The sequence below is a fragment of the Quercus suber genome, unplaced genomic scaffold, assembly GCF_002906115.3.
Source record: "Quercus suber isolate HL8 unplaced genomic scaffold, Cork oak 2.0 scaffold_59, whole genome shotgun sequence".
Lineage (NCBI taxonomy): Eukaryota > Viridiplantae > Streptophyta > Magnoliopsida > Fagales > Fagaceae > Quercus > Quercus suber.
The window spans coordinates 1,038,965-1,054,515 of record NW_027069524.1 but is presented as its reverse complement, the minus strand read 5'-3'; the positions used below and the strand labels follow the sequence as shown (position 1 = coordinate 1,054,515).

Sequence of the window (15,551 nt, the reverse complement as noted above, 5' to 3'; positions counted from 1 at the left end):
CTTATGATCATTTTTGTCGTGCACAAGTACGCCTTCATCCGAGGATCCCTAGCCTCAAAACTTCCCTGGATTTGATTAACAACCAACCGGGAATCTGAATGTACTTCCACGCTCCGGGCACCAAGCTTCAATGCGGTTCTTAGTCCGGCGAGCAGGGCCTCATACTCGGCCTCATTGTTGGAGGCCTTAAACCCCAGCCTAAAAGACTGCTCCAGCCGGATCCCTTCGGGAGAGAAGATGACTATCCCGGCACCGGCTCCCTGGGAACTTGAGGCTCCGTCCACGAAGACCTTCCACGGGCGTACTTCTACGTGGCAGATCATTTCTCCACTATTTCTGGGTGAGAATTCAGCGATAAAGTCGGCAAGGACCTGCCCTTTCACCGCATGTCGGGGTCGGTACCGTATGTCGAAGGACCCCAGCCTAGTCCCCCATTTGGCTATCCGCCCTGTGAAGTCAGATCTTCTCAGAAGAGATTGTAAAGGATACTCGGTTAACACATAGACAGTGTGGGCTTGGAAGTAGTGCGGCAGCTTTCTTGTGGCATGGATTAGGGCCAACACCAACTTTTCCAGAGGCAAATACCTCTTCTCAGCATCGACCAGGGTCTTGCTGATGTAGTACACGGGTTGCTGGATCCCCCCATCCTTCAACAGCACGGCGCTCACGGCATGATCGGATACTGCCAAGTACATGAATAAATCTTCACCTGGCTCGGGCGCGGCCAGCATGGGTGCCCTTGCCAGGTACTCCTTCAATTCTCGAAAGGCCTTGTCGCATTCTTCGCTCCATAGAAACCCTGTCCACTTCTTCAAAAGCTGATAAAATGGGCGGCAGCGATCCGCAAACTTGGAGATGAACCGGTTAAGTGCGGCTAGCATCCCGGTTAACACCTGTACCTCCTTTGGATTGTTCGGTGGATTCAGTCTTTTTATTGCTTCGATTTGATCGGGATTGACCTCTATTCCCCGACTCGTGATCAGGTATCCCAGAAATTTCCCAGCCCCCACTCCGAACGCGCACTTCTCGGCGTTAAGGCGCAGCTTGTGTCGCCTTAGTGTTTCGAACACTTCCTAGAGATAGACCGTGTGTTGTTCCTCCCGTTTGCTCTTTACCACCATATCGTCGATGTAGACTTCGACCGTACAACCTATTTTGTCGCGGAACATTCTTGTCATCATCCGCTGATAAGTTGCCCCGGCATTTTTCAACCCAAACGGCATCACTGTGTAATGATAATTGGCCTCCGGGGATATGAACGCCGTTTTTTCCTGGTCTTCGGCGGCCAGGGCTATCTGGTGATACCCCTGAAAGGCGTCTAAAAAACTCATCCTCGGATGGCCGTACGTGGCGTCAACCAGCTGGTCAATTTTAGGCACGGGGAACGGGTCCTTTGGGCATGCTCGGTTCAGGTCCGTAAAATCCACGCAAACCCTCCACTTGCCACTCTTCTTCTTCACCACGACGGTGTTTGCCAGCCACTCGGGGAAATAAGTTTCCTTTATTGCACCCGACTCCTTCAGTCTCTAAACTTCTTCCTTTACGGCCTCGGCGTGTTCCTTGGACGATCTCCTCGGCCTCTGTTTCTTAGGCGGATACGAGGAATCAACGTTGAGTTTATGGACGATGAATTCAGAATCTACTCCGGGCACCTCATACGGGCTCCAAGCAAATACGTCCACGTTCCGTATTAGTAGTAACAACATTTTCACCCTATCTCCAACATCCATACTTTCCCCTACGTAAAAACACTTATCGGAATCCGGGAGTATCCGTACCCTTATCATTTCTTTGGCGCGCCTGTCCCCCCTCTCACCTCGGGGGCTCTGTAGCTGCTATAACGGGATACGTGGTTGCGCCTCTTTTTCTTCGGTACTCTTTCCCCGTTTGAGCGACTCCCTCTTCCAGTCAACTAGGGCGACCAGACATTGTCTTGCTATCTGCTGGCTCCCCTTTACTACAATCACACCATGCTCGAATGGGAACTTTATCCTCACGTGCAGGGTGGACGGCACAGCCCCCATTCCATGGATCCACGGTCTTCCTAATATCGCGGTATACGGGGAGAAGGAAGCCACCACTATGAAAGTCACCACTACCTCCTTTCCTTCCATATTTACAGGTAAAGATATCTGCCCCTCAGGGATCACAGTCTTGCCGTCAAAACCGACCAAAGGTGTGCCATATTCGGATAGGTCCGCACTGCTCAATCCAAGTCCTTGGTAAAGGTCTGGGTACATCACGTCCGCCCCGCTCCCCTGATCTATCATCACTCTTTTTACCAGGAAACCGCCTATACGGGCACTGACCACCAGTGCGTCATCGTGCGGCTGGACCGTTCCCTCCAAATCGCTGTCATCGAAGGAGATCGGCTCTTTGGTGGGTTTCATCCTCTTCCCAGAAAACATCCCATCTCGGTCTTCTGCCGCTGCGGTTAGTGTCCATACCCCTTTCCCTCCTGCCGTGGAGCATTTCTTGGCAGGGGCGTGGATGACTTCAATTATCCCGAGGGGAGGCGGGAGTGAGTTGCCCCTATGTGGGGTGCCTTGGCCTGCCCCTCGGCCCCCCGCATCCGTCACAAACTCCTTTAGGTACCCGGCCCCGGCCAGCTGCCGAAGATGATCTTTCAATACTCGGCACTGCTCAGTGGTGTGTCCTTTATCCTTGTGGTAGGTGCAGTACAAGTTCTGGTTCCTTCTCGTCGGGTCGCCACCCATCCTGTTCGGCCACCTGAAGTAGGGTTGATGCTTGATCTTGTCTAGAATCTTATGCACCGGCTCTTTGAACGCCACATTTACTTCCCCTGCCAGCGCCTCTGATCCCTGCATCCTCATGTTCCCCCGTATCCTTGGGGGGAAACTGTTCTGTCGGGGCTGATTTATCATGGTGCTTTACCCTTGTTTTGCAGCCGGTCATCCTCTAGCCGTTTATACTCTTCTATGCGCCTCATTAGCTGCCTCATGTCCTCGGGAGGTTTCTTAGTCAGCGATTCCCTTAGGCCTGAATCCTCGGGCAACCCCATCCTAAAAGTGCTTGCAGCAATTCTTTCGTTCCCTCCTCTAATCTCGTTGTAAAGTTCCCAATACCGACTGGCATAGTTACGAAGGGTTTCTCCCACCCTCATCTTCATCGACAGTAGTGCATCCACCGGCTGTGGTACACGGCTACAAGTAACAAATCTGACTCCGAACTCCTGTATTAATTCGGCGAAGCCGCGGATGGAGCCCTTCTTCAGACCGTTGAACCACCTGAGCGCGGTAGGGCCCAGGCTTGAGGGGAACACCTTGCACATCAGCGCATCATTCTGGGTATGTAATGACATCATTTGGATATAGTGGCTGACATGTTCAACCGGGTCGGTCTTTCCGTCATAAGAGTTGAACGGGGGGCGTGTGAATCGGTCTGGCATTGGGGCGTGCTCGATGTCTGCTGAGAACGGCGACCGAGCAGCCTGGCGCAACGCACGGCTCATTGTGTCCATGGCCGCGTTGTGGTTCCGCTTTTCTTCCGGGGAATCCGAACCCCGATCCGGATATTCTCGTGATCGTGAACGCTCTCGATGCTGGCCCCTGCGTAGGCGAGACTCTCGCGAAGCCGAGCGCTCTCGTTGACGGCGGTAACCAGATTGTTCGGATCCTGCTCCTTGTCGCTGCTCCCCGGCCCCCGGTCTCCTTGCTCGGTTGTCCTGATTCATTCTCTGGCGCCTGTCTTCTGCCTCCAACTCTAAATCTCTCACCATCCTTCGCAAACGCTCAAGCTCCTCATCTCTTTCATCAAACCGCGTTCGTCCTGATGCACCGGATTTCGCCCTTTGCGTTTGGTACGAGCCCTCTTCAAATCTGGAGTTTTCTTCTGCTCTCTCCTGACGCCTGTCTTCGTGGCGTTTCTGCCTTTGTTCTCGCCAAGACGACCCCCGAGAGGATCCGACCGAGCCGCTTCCGGCATCGCTCCCCGAACGGTTTCCGGACATCTTTCTCGTGTGCGAGCCTCAGCTGAACCACAGCAGTGTAGGAGATCCCCACAGACGGCGCCAATTGTGCGGGGCGCAAATGAGGCCAATGGGCTCAACCCCACTTGGGCTCACAACTTATTTGTTTGTTGGGCTGGATTTCCTACTATGGGCAGTTCTATAACCAAGGGCTCAATGAGATCACTTTTCTCCTTCTCGGCAATACAATCTTTCCTCAAACTCCTCTCGGATTATCTGTTTTGCTTCTCTATTACCCCTGTTCTCTTTTCCCCCCTTTTTCTGTCCAACCCTCTTTCTTTATCCTCCCTCCTTATTTATAGTGCTCAGCTCAGGCGTAGGTTATCAATGCTCTCATGTTTGTGCAACAGAGGGTCCAGTAGGATTTTCTCTAAGTGGGAAGTCAGGTATGGGTGGCTTTGGGACTTGGTTCCCACCTTCGTCGGCAGCTCGGCAGAGTTAGTGCGCGCTTAGTGCTACGGAAGGTCCAATTAGGGGGACGGTAGGTGGGTGTCTGGGCCTGGGTGGCTTTGGGACTTAGTGCCCACTTCAGGTTAGAGCTAGGTGGTGGCGCTTGAAGGGCCTTCTTTGAGCCGAACACAATTGATGCGCCGTTTAATGACACCTCCGGACATGCTCGGTGAAAAATGGGCCGATCATGACTCAGTAGTGAAGCCCGGCACCCCCGAGCTGTGATAGCAAGGGTTGGGCCTTGGGGCGAATGAGGATTGGGCCCAATGATGGTGCGTTTTGGGGCAGAGACTTGGGACTGAGTTGGCCCAACAGTTCGGGCGCCGCACAACTACTATTGGCAGCAATAAAGGCTGTAGAAATAGGTGTTGCTGGGATTGTTGTCTCAAATCATGGAGCTCGCCAGCTTGATTATACTCCAACCACTATTACCGTTCCGGAAGAGGTAAAGCTTTATCTCTACTGCTTAGTATAAGACTGTTTTACTCATTAAGCGCGTATGTGCAAACACAGATACTAGGTTTTACCTGTAGATACATTGCATCTCTGTGCCCATTTTATTGTATAGAAGTTAAAAGTATTAGGGGTTAGGGAAACTTTGTAGGTGGTAATGCGGTAGCTAGGCATCCATAACATAACAATCTGTAGGAATTTTTATCATTTTAATACAGGAAATGTACGTGCTCATTCATTCCTGCTGAGGAATTTTCTGTTTGGACTTGAGTGGACTAGTATGCTCTTTAGCATGCTAAGGACAACAGCAATTGTGAATACTTAGGTACCTTGTGGTTGCCGGTGGTTCATGCTATTGGAGGGAAAGTTCCTGTGTTCCTTGATGGAGGAGTGCGGCAAGGAACAAATGTCTTCAAGGCAATAGCCCTTGGTGCACAAGCCGTCCTTGTAAGCTCTCCACGCCAAACTAACTTATGAATCTTCTCTTACACTATTTATTCACACGAAATGTCAGTCATGTAGTTGCTATTTAAAGTGAACAAGTAGTAATTTTTAGTTATGCACTTGTGTAATTGCTGTTATGTGAGTTTCAAATGTCAATAGATGTCAGTGAAACCAACTGATGCCATGCAACTCTATCATACTCGGCTGCTGGATTGCCTTTTTTTTGTTCAACTTCTTGTTTGATTTGAGTGGCACCTCAACTAATTTCGGTCTAACTTGCATGTGAAAATAAAAAACTTTTAAGTTGCTCAAGATAAATTCCTAGATCAATGAAACATTTTGAGAGTAGTGGATATAGTTGTGGGAGTGACATGCCTAGGCAGTTTTAAGCCTCAACACTCACACTTGCTATCAACACTCAATTTTTTCTTCTATATATCTCAAAGTGGATGCTGATATATAAGAACCTCTGAGAATTTTATAATTCATAGTCATAGCTTTCTAAACCCTATTGTAATCTATATATATTATTGCAGATTGGAAGGCCTACTTTCTATGGGTTGGCAGCAAAGGGGGAATATGGAGTGAGAAAAGTCATCCAAATGATGAAGGATGAGCTTGAGCTCACCATGGCACTATCTGGCTGTCCTAGTGTGGAAGATATTACTAGAAGTCATGTGAGGACACAGCACGAAAAATTCCATTCAATGCTCTAATAAAATATTGAAGCATTAAGAGAATGTCCTAAAGAAAAATGATTCAGATCATCAACCAACTATGAATAGGTGTGGAATATGTTGAGATTTCTTCATTGATCAAGTTGGCATGTAGATAGTGAAATGGTATCATGAATACCATCTTCTGCCATATCTATTTCTGTTTTATAAATAAGTGTGGTTGTTATACATGTGGAACCTTTTGGTCCATGTTAGAGATAAAGGTTCAGAGCACAACCCCATTGTATTATCCTACTCTTAATTGTGAGTTTAAGGATCGTTGTTTTCTATTTTCCTATTGATAGATTTTTGTAAATTTTTATAGAATAAAAAAAAATGCAACCTCCAGCTCATACCTGGAGAAATTATTCCATAAGCCTGGGCATAAGGGTATGCGTCTCGAAGTTATTGATTGAAAAATACATTTTAAAATGATGGGGAGGGGGGACTTTATTTTTTCCCCTTAAATTCTTGTAAGTGGTAATGGCTAATCATGGTGGATTGGTAGTGTAGTGGTGTGAGAATTTGACAGTGTCAATGCTGAATTCACTTTCGGCATAGAGCTTTAATTTTAAGGATGTTTGAGAAGGAGCAAGTTTGGAAGAGGTGGAAGTAGCTTTTCATGTACATATTATTGTACATTTTAAAATCCACTAATCATATGTGAATTTGTAAAACTTATATAATAAAATTTATAGTATCTTTTTTACATTTTTTAACTTAAAATGGCCTACATGACCTAAACTAACCGTACAAAGCCACCATGCAACTATTAGTAAGGCGATAAACAAGTCGAACTTTCCCAAGTATTAAATGTTCAAGCTTGGCTCAACAACAAATAAAAACAATCAAGCTTGGCTTGAGCTTGAACCAAGCCTACAAACAGTGTTTGAGCTTGAGCTCAACTTGGCTTGGCTTAATTCATTAGTCAAACCGAGCTCGAGCTCAATATCAAGCTTAAACTCAATATCAAGCTCTTGAGATTGAGATCCAATACAAGTACATTATCAAGCTCATACTAAGTATATTGTGAAGCCTATTTGGTTTAGATGAGTAATCCCAACACTCAATTAATTTAAGGCTTAGTATAATATGGATCAATTGTTCAAGCCCATGTCGAACTTATTACAAAGCACATAAACCAACCAAAGCTTGATTTGTTTTTTTATCGAGCCCTATCATTCACGAGCCTATTCATAAACAATATAGTTTGCTTGGGCTCTGCTTATTTATTAAACAAACCAAAAAATTAAGTCTCAAATTTCGTTTGTTTATAAACAAACAAACATGAACGAGTTTTTTATCAAGTCAAGCTCGAAATGTTTATGAATGGCTTAGTTCATTTATAGTATTGTGTGGTTTGAAATTTGTCATCAGTGTTTTGTTAGGGTTCAGACATGTCGTTACATGCAGAATAAAAGGTTCGAGCCTATCCATTTTCTTTTGGGATTGCTGGGCTTTGGGGCTGTTTCATTGAAGGCCCAAGGGTGGATGAATTTGATGCGTTTAGGAAGCCCATAGAAATGGGAGGCCACAATGTAACCCTTGTTGTAGTACTAGAGACATTTTTGTTGTAGTTTAAATAGCTTGGGTTGAATCTATAGGCCCCCGTTCAATAGATTCAATAGCTTGTGCAAAAAAATATATATATTTTTAGCCAAAAAACCTATTTATTTTCTATTTTGAATTGACCAATTTTCAAAACATTAACATCTAATTATTTATTGTAAATTCCATTTCATTAAAATATCAAATTTTCATGCTTTTTTTTAAAAAAAAAAAAATTCTATCTCTTCATACACTACAACTATCACTCACTCTCTTTATTTATTCTTGAGAAATGAAAAAAAAAAAAAAAAAAAAAAAAAAAAAAAAAAAAAAAAAAAAAAAAAAAAAAAAAAAAAAAAAAAATTTACACTAAAATTAAAAAATATATATACCAAAAATTGAAGGAAAGTATATAGAGAGAGAGAGAGAGAGAGAGAGAGAGAGAGAGAGAGAGAGAGAGGCTTTTGTGTGTGGAAAAATAGAAATTATGCATGGAATAAGAGGGAGAATGACAATTTTATAGCATGAGGATAAGAATAAGAAAAATAAAAAATAAAGGAAGATAAAAAGATAGAATAATATTAATATTGAGAGTAGTGGGGATATGAAAAGTTGAAATGGAACGAGAAAGGTTGAAGAAAGTTAAGGTAGAGAGTAGTGGGGATATGAAAAGTTAAAATGGAATTGAAAATTTAATAATAAATAAGAATAATTAAAAATAAGATAATTTAAATATGATATTTTGATTGTAATATAATAGATTTTTTAATTCACTTTAAATGTTAAAAAAATTGTATAAAAAAATTGGAAAAAATTGATAATAACATGGTTGCTGACGTGGCTCAATGGGAGCGTAGCAACATTAAATGCTACACTTCAGCTTTTAGTAATATATAGATAATATTGTAAACTTGTTTTCTTAGATAGTGGATTATTAGCAACTCTCTCTCATGGATGTAGGCAAACTATTGTACCACATAAATTCTCTAAGTTGATCTCTCACTTCTCTTTTCTTTTATCTTTACATTAAAAAGTTATTTCACAACAAGGAATACGACCCAACAGATGAAAGAAAATTGATTAATAAGATAAAACCTTAACGGTGTTCAGTTCTATTATGTCAAACTTTGCCTTTTTTGGATAGGTTTTTTTTTTTTTTTTTTTTTTAAAGAAGATTCCGGATAGTTCTTTGTATGTATTGGATTGCAATTTGCAAATAGGAATAGTTGTAGTGGTAAGACAAGGAATCCTAAGAATACTAGCAAACAGGATTGAGTATAATAAGTAAAAGTTGTGTTTATTATACAATCATATTACATACACGCTTGAAATGCACTTGTACCGTCACTTGAAGTCACGATTTCCAACATGAAATGGGTTATTCACTAGTATACAATAATACAAGAAGTTCATTTATTCATTATCCACTGTTTTTTAATAGATGCTGTACCAAGTTTGTGTAAAAGAGAGGATGAGAAGGATGGCAGCGACCGCAGTTGAAAGAATAGCCCAAGGAGTGTTAAAATAATTGCGCACAAGCACAGCACGCCATCTAGGCCACCTGCGCTTGCAATAATTATTCAAATCCTGACGAACCTTCTGGTAATAGATTTCCTTGAGAAAAGCATTGTAGTAAAGCTTGTTGAAGAATGGAACAGCATCCTCTGGATTCAACCAGTTATCGATGATCTTATTCTCACAGAGTATGTCCACATCCTTGGCAGTGTTGATGAGGTTGTCTATGAGCACAGCATAGGAAGTGAACCTTGGTTCACAATTTGGGAAGCATTGTTCAAAGCAGATGAGATTTCGAAAGAAGGTTTCTGTTATCTCATGAATATACAAACCAGGGATTTCCAGGACTCCATTATTAAACTTCATGTCTAAGATGCTTTTGGACTCACGCCTCTTAATTTTGACTCCAGCCTCTACAAGGCTCGTCGCAGAGGGCATGAGGAGAGTCCAATCTAAGTGGCCTCTTTCCTCTTCAGTTGGTGAAACCAACCATTTTCGAAACACATCAAGGATATGCTTGATGTCTTGGATAGGAGGGTAACCAGAACGCGGCTTTGAAACGTAAAAGTTACCAAAAAAATCTTGGGCAAGTTCAATTAGGGGCATCTTGTGTCTGGGATCCAGGGTGAAGTTGAACAAACGCTCCAAAACCATCCATGGTACTTGGTTTTCTAGCAATATCAAGTCATGAAATAGAAATTGACGCATATATGACATGGTGAAAATCGGGTCATCCTCTTCTCTAAGCTCTGTATAAAAATCCTTACGGAACAGTTCAACAATGAAGCAACCATCAATTACCAAAATTTTAACAAATTCATCCGGGGTGTAATCAACTGGTTTACCATAATACTCACGGGCTTCTCTCCACATCCTTGACCGAATTGGTTAAATTTCTCAACATTTCTTCTGGAAAGGCGATCGAGAAATAAGGCTTTGCAAATACTTGGTTTTAATTTTTTCCGTTTCTCTGAACTCTGCACCCATGGTGGAAAGGCCCAATAGAAAACACATCTGGGACATAAGCCTTTTCATTAAGCCTGAGGAGTATGGTTGGGGTTTTGAAGATGCAACACTTACGTGACATGAATAGATCTTGGGACTTCCTAGCTTTTATCAAAGATTCCAAACCTTCGATATAAATTGCTGCAGTCTTCACAGCCATATTTCGATTCTGTTTTCTGTTCCTTTTTTGCCTCCTTAAACTGCTTCTTCAGGAATGATCCAAAAAAGGGGAAGCTAAAAACAACACAGCAGAGTGTAATTTTAGGCCCAATTCCTTTCAAGTAGAAGTTGACAGATAAAAGAATGAAACTGTTTGAGAATTATTAGGTGCTCCCAAGCACAATAACATGATTCTTCCTTTTCTCACCTAGATGGTGGATCTCATCACAATTTTGATTAATAGATCTTGTTTTATGTGAGGCAAGGGCAGCACTACATACTCTTTAGGTGGGATTCATTTGAACCCCCTTACTTGAAAAAAAATTATATATATATAAATTTTTTTTTACTAGTTTGTTTATTTATTTTGAACCCCCTTACTTGAAAAAAAATTATATATATATATAAATTTTTTTTTACTAGTTTGTTTATTTATTTATATATATAATATTTTTTACTAGTTTATTTAAAATACTTTTTTAAGAATAATGAAAATAAATAATGACAATTATATAAAATTAAAAATGTTATACAAACTTAACAAAATAAAATGGTCAGACTTGCTCACATTAACAATAGATCAAGACAACTGATAATGAATTATCATTTAACTATTTCAAAATAAAAAAAACTTGTAAAAAAATTGTAAAACTTAATGTATTTGCATTTGTTCTTATTTTTTTTGTCGATAACTCGATATTTTCAAGTTCTCTTTTTATTAAATTTGAGTTTCTTAATAACCCCCTAAAAAAATAAATTGCTGGAGCTGCCATTGATGTGAGAGGACTGAGGAAGGAATACTCGATATATTCAAATTCTCTTTGTATTCACTCTAGTTAAGGTACTAAGGTACACTCATTGTTCTCTTTGTGAATCCAGTTATGGGTCCTTTATTTCTCAGCTTAATTCTAACCACTTTACTTAGAATCTGTTTGGAATTTGTTTATTTTGTTGAAACTGAAAACTTTTTGTTGGAAATATTGTAGATAGAGGTAAAAGTTAACTGAAATAGTACAGTGAGATCCATAAATAGTACCAAAAAGTGCAGTGAGACTCATAAATAGTAACAAAATTTACTAAATAGTAAAATAAGTTTACAAAAATTAAGCTATTCAAACGCAACCTTAGCTTCATTTTACTTTTAAATTTGAAATTTGTGGGTTATACCTGGTTCTCCAATTCAATTATGTATCTCAGCCAGCTTAAGCTTTTGGGCTTATATATTGCTACCAAACTTTGAACTTTAGTGTCGCCAAGTCTGTGAGGGTGTTTTAGCATTTATTGTATTTGCAACTCCAAAGGAGAGAGGAAATTTTGTATAAAAGAAACAAAGAAAGACTGCCAAATAAGACTCAATAGTTAGATTGTACTAAATTTTTTGTCACGAGGCTTGTTTGGTACAAGTAAAACACAATATGAACTTTACTTCCACATTGGACATCAGGGGACAAGTGCATAGCATCTACTAATAAAAAGAAGTTAATAGACTCAAAATAGTAATGTATTTTTCTAATTAGCTAAAATTGATGGTGCAATTGCACAATTTGTAAGTTCAAATTTGATATAAGTTATTTTCATTTCTTAAATTTTTATATAGTAAAAGTAGACGTGGCAAAACAGGCGGGTCGGGTTGAGTTCGAGTCGGGCCAATTGGGTCGCAGGTCGAGTCAGGTCGCAGGACTAGTCGAGTTAACCCGTATTTTTCAAATAAGTTTTTTTTTTTTTTTTTGGAAATAGATGCAATTTGTCAATTTTTTCTCAGTTCCTAAACTGTGATTAGATTCTCACTAGTGATACTGTTACCACTTACCAATTACCACTAAACACTTGATACCCAAATTTGGTGTAACTCTTGTTCCAGCTTTCTAGAAGCTAATCTTGGTATAATCTTCGATCTGTTTAAAGTAGGAAGATAAAATGAAGGTGGCAAATAAAAAATGACAAACTATAATAGAGTATATAACATATTAAGTGAAAAAGAATAAGTAAATATTTTATAAGAATTATACCTCAATCTCAATCTACTCAATGTTGGTAGACGTGGCAAAACGAACAAGTCAGGTTGGGTTCGGGTCGGGTCAAACGGGTCCGGATCAAAAAAATTCTGACCCGTGTTGCCATGTCTAAGTAAAAGTAATAACAATTATTTATGGACAACAATACGATAACAATCTCATAGAAAGTTTAAATAAATATTTTGTATAATTCTGTTGTACCTTATAAAAATACATAATTGGGATAACTATGATCAAATGAAATATATGGTTCTTTAAAAATAAATCCAAAAGGCAAAGACCAAAAACTACAAGAATAATAAATTATCCTTGTTCATGTCTTTCGATATGTAAACATTTTTTTTTGTGTGTGTGTAATACAACACCTTAAGAACAATGTTTGTTTAATAAATCAATGTTCATATCATTTCCTTCAAGATCATGGAGTTAATTTAAATGATTCCTTATATATTTTTTAGCAAAAAATTAAAAGCGCACATAAGCGTGCTTTACTTTCCACTTTCGCTTGCATCAAAGTTTTGATGATTAGCTAATTATTTTAACAAAGTGGGAGGAGTTGATCTTTCTTCCAAAATTGATGATTTAGTAATGCCTTAACACTTTGCGGTGGAAATTGTTAGATAATTTTGAATAATACACGATTATGTGTCAGAGCATTGTGTGAGATTTGCAGAAATGTTTTCTGGAAAATAATTGACAGATTGTGAATTCTTATATTCTAGCATGTAGCATAATCATGACATGTTCATTTTACCGATCAATATATGATTGATCTGTGTGATTTGCCTTCATTTATATATATATATATATATATGATGTTGCTTCTGGTAGTGATGAGATGAGTTTTCCAACTTATACCTTTTAAGACAAAGAGGATCTAGTGTGGTATTGTGATGCCCCAATTTGATTGATTGTGTGTGTTGTGTGGCTGTGTGATGAGTCCTACACCGGGTATTTAATGGGTAGATATGGGATTTATTAACAATTACAAGGAACTTTAATTGTGACTCGTCATTTTGAGGTATAGCGTAAATATGACTAGCATTTTTCCTTGAGTCGTTACATATGATATCAGAACCGACTTGGTAACTCCATGTTACAAATATATTTTTTTGTTGATCAAAGCTTGCTAAAGCTAAAGCATCACAATTGGCAGTGTGTGCAAAATTCTTTACATTAAATGTTCCTTTGTTTTTGAAGTCTTAGATTGAATCTTGAGATTAGTTGAACCCCACTAATTGGAATAGATTACGTTTATTTAATTTGCAATTTACATTTCATATTACCAATTTCACCATCATACTGCTCTCTTTTTGTCTAGCTTCTATGATGATTATTACTTTTTTGTTCGTTCATAGATTAAAGAAATGGAGAAGATAATTAAGGAAATAGGGGAACAATCACTTGGTCAGGTGTTTTTCCAAGATATTGCACCCAGTTTTAGGTGATGAACTTCCATTTCCCTCATTTCTTAACTATAGCGTACTTCAATGAAACCGTTTCTTCTTAAAGTGATAAGCACATAATGTGCTTCATTATAAGAGGGTTTAACTAATCCTCATGTCATATCTAGTTCTTGGCTTGCCTTATCATTGCAGTCACTTAGCTAGGTGTGCGTTTGGCTCCAAATTAAAAAGCCAGTTTATTTTATTATTCAGCTTATTTTTGCTACTATTCATGGGCCCTACTACACTTTTTGGTACTATTTATGAGTCACATTGTACTATTTCAACTAATTTTAACATTTATCTACAGTACTTTCAGCAAAAAGTTTTCAGTTTTAGCAAAATAATCGGATCCCAAACAAACCCCTAGTTCTGCTGGAAAATCTGCCATAACATGAAAGCAAGTTTTTCATTCAAACACTACGATTTTCTTTGTATTTGAAACTTTTGTAACTCTATCTTGTTCTCATTGTGTTATAGGTGCAAAGTTGATTCCAAAATAGACAAGAACAGTTGGAAGATAAAGTCATTCCCTCATCTGGTGCCCTGAAATTATTTGATGATCTTTCAGATGCACCTATTTCAAGCAAAGCCCCTCAAAGTTCTTTAAATCCGAAGTCTTTTATATGATTTCAGCATGGGTGCAAACTGCTGACAAGATAGTCATGATTAATATTCTGTGCAATACTTGTTCCATGGGTTTTAAATTCGCTGCTTCAAATTGTGATTGCATACAGATAAATTATTTATAAAAATATATATATATATATATATAATTGTTTAATTTCTCACAAATTTATATATGGGTTTTAAATTCGCTGCTTCAAATTGTGATTGCATACAGATAAATTATTTATAAAAATATATATATATATATATATAATTGTTTAATTTCTCACAAATTTATATTTTGGTTTGTTTACTGCAATATCAACAAAAAATATCTCTCCCTTTTCAGTAAAAATTAATACTTTGTCGTCAAAATACATTGTTGGTCCAAGATCCCTAAATTTTTGCTCATGAGGGATCTTAGTCCCTAAATTTTAAAGTGATCAATTTAGATCCCTAACAAACTTTAAGTGTTTGCTTTAGTCTATAAGGAGTGATGATGTGTCAATTTTTAGTTTGGCCATATCATCTATGGGACTAAATGATCATTTAAAACTTTAGGGACTAAATTGGTCATGAGCTAAACTTTAGGGACTAGCAGTATTATTAAGCCATTATTTATGTTGACATATCACCAAATTCATTACTAAGAGAAGAGGAAAAGAAAATCACAATACAAAATATTTCAACCTAGAGAATCTCCTAATGTGGATTCATTTGCTTAAAGCTCTTCAAAATCCTTGATAGTATGATGGCCCAGGCTTGGCATATAAAGGTTGGTCTGGGTAGGGTTCAGTTTTTCAAAATAGTGCTCATTCCTTAATCAATAGATTGTGAATTAAGAAATTTGTGCTTATGCATGGTTGCACACAATTACTTGTTGCTTCAACAACCTAAAGTGGGTACCTTATCAGCATGTTGGCCTCAACGGAAGAGCTATTGCTCGGCTTATGAAAAGGTGCTCAGAAGTTTACTGTTGGCTCTGTTCTAAGATTTTGCTTTTTTTTTTTTTTTAGTTAAATTAGCTTACTTGTGTACAGTTTTTTGAAGTCTTAACCTTTTTTTAGGCATAAGGGTATTTCTACCCACTTTCAACAAATCAGCAAATTAGTAAATGAGCCAAATTAGCGGTGTTCAGTTCTATTATGTCAAACTTTACCTTTTTTCTGGATAGCATTTAGCATGAATTGGATTGCAATTGATA

The 15,551-nt window shown here is 39.1% G+C and overlaps 2 protein-coding genes and 1 pseudogene across 2 annotated transcripts; 1 reads left to right on the top strand and 2 right to left on the bottom strand.

Annotated features, from left to right (window-relative positions):
- Nucleotides 1-1,835: 1,835 nt before the first annotated feature.
- Nucleotides 1,836-2,834, bottom strand: LOC112016586 (uncharacterized). The gene has a single exon (XM_024049138.1). The coding sequence runs from the start codon at nucleotides 2,832-2,834 to the stop codon at nucleotides 1,836-1,838; it is 999 nt and encodes a 332-aa protein (XP_023904906.1).
- A 1,854-nt stretch (nucleotides 2,835-4,688) lies between these two features.
- Nucleotides 4,689-6,051, top strand: LOC112016587 (peroxisomal (S)-2-hydroxyacid oxidase GLO4-like). The gene is made up of 3 exons (XM_065772476.1): nucleotides 4,689-4,883; nucleotides 5,183-5,338; nucleotides 5,872-6,051. The coding sequence occupies exons 1-3, from the start codon at nucleotides 4,689-4,691 to the stop codon at nucleotides 6,049-6,051; spliced, it is 531 nt and encodes a 176-aa protein (XP_065628548.1).
- Nucleotides 6,052-9,033: 2,982 nt separating this feature from the next.
- On the bottom strand, nucleotides 9,034-10,101 carry LOC111990350 (UPF0481 protein At3g47200-like; annotated as a pseudogene).
- Nucleotides 10,102-15,551: the final 5,450 nt, after the last annotated feature.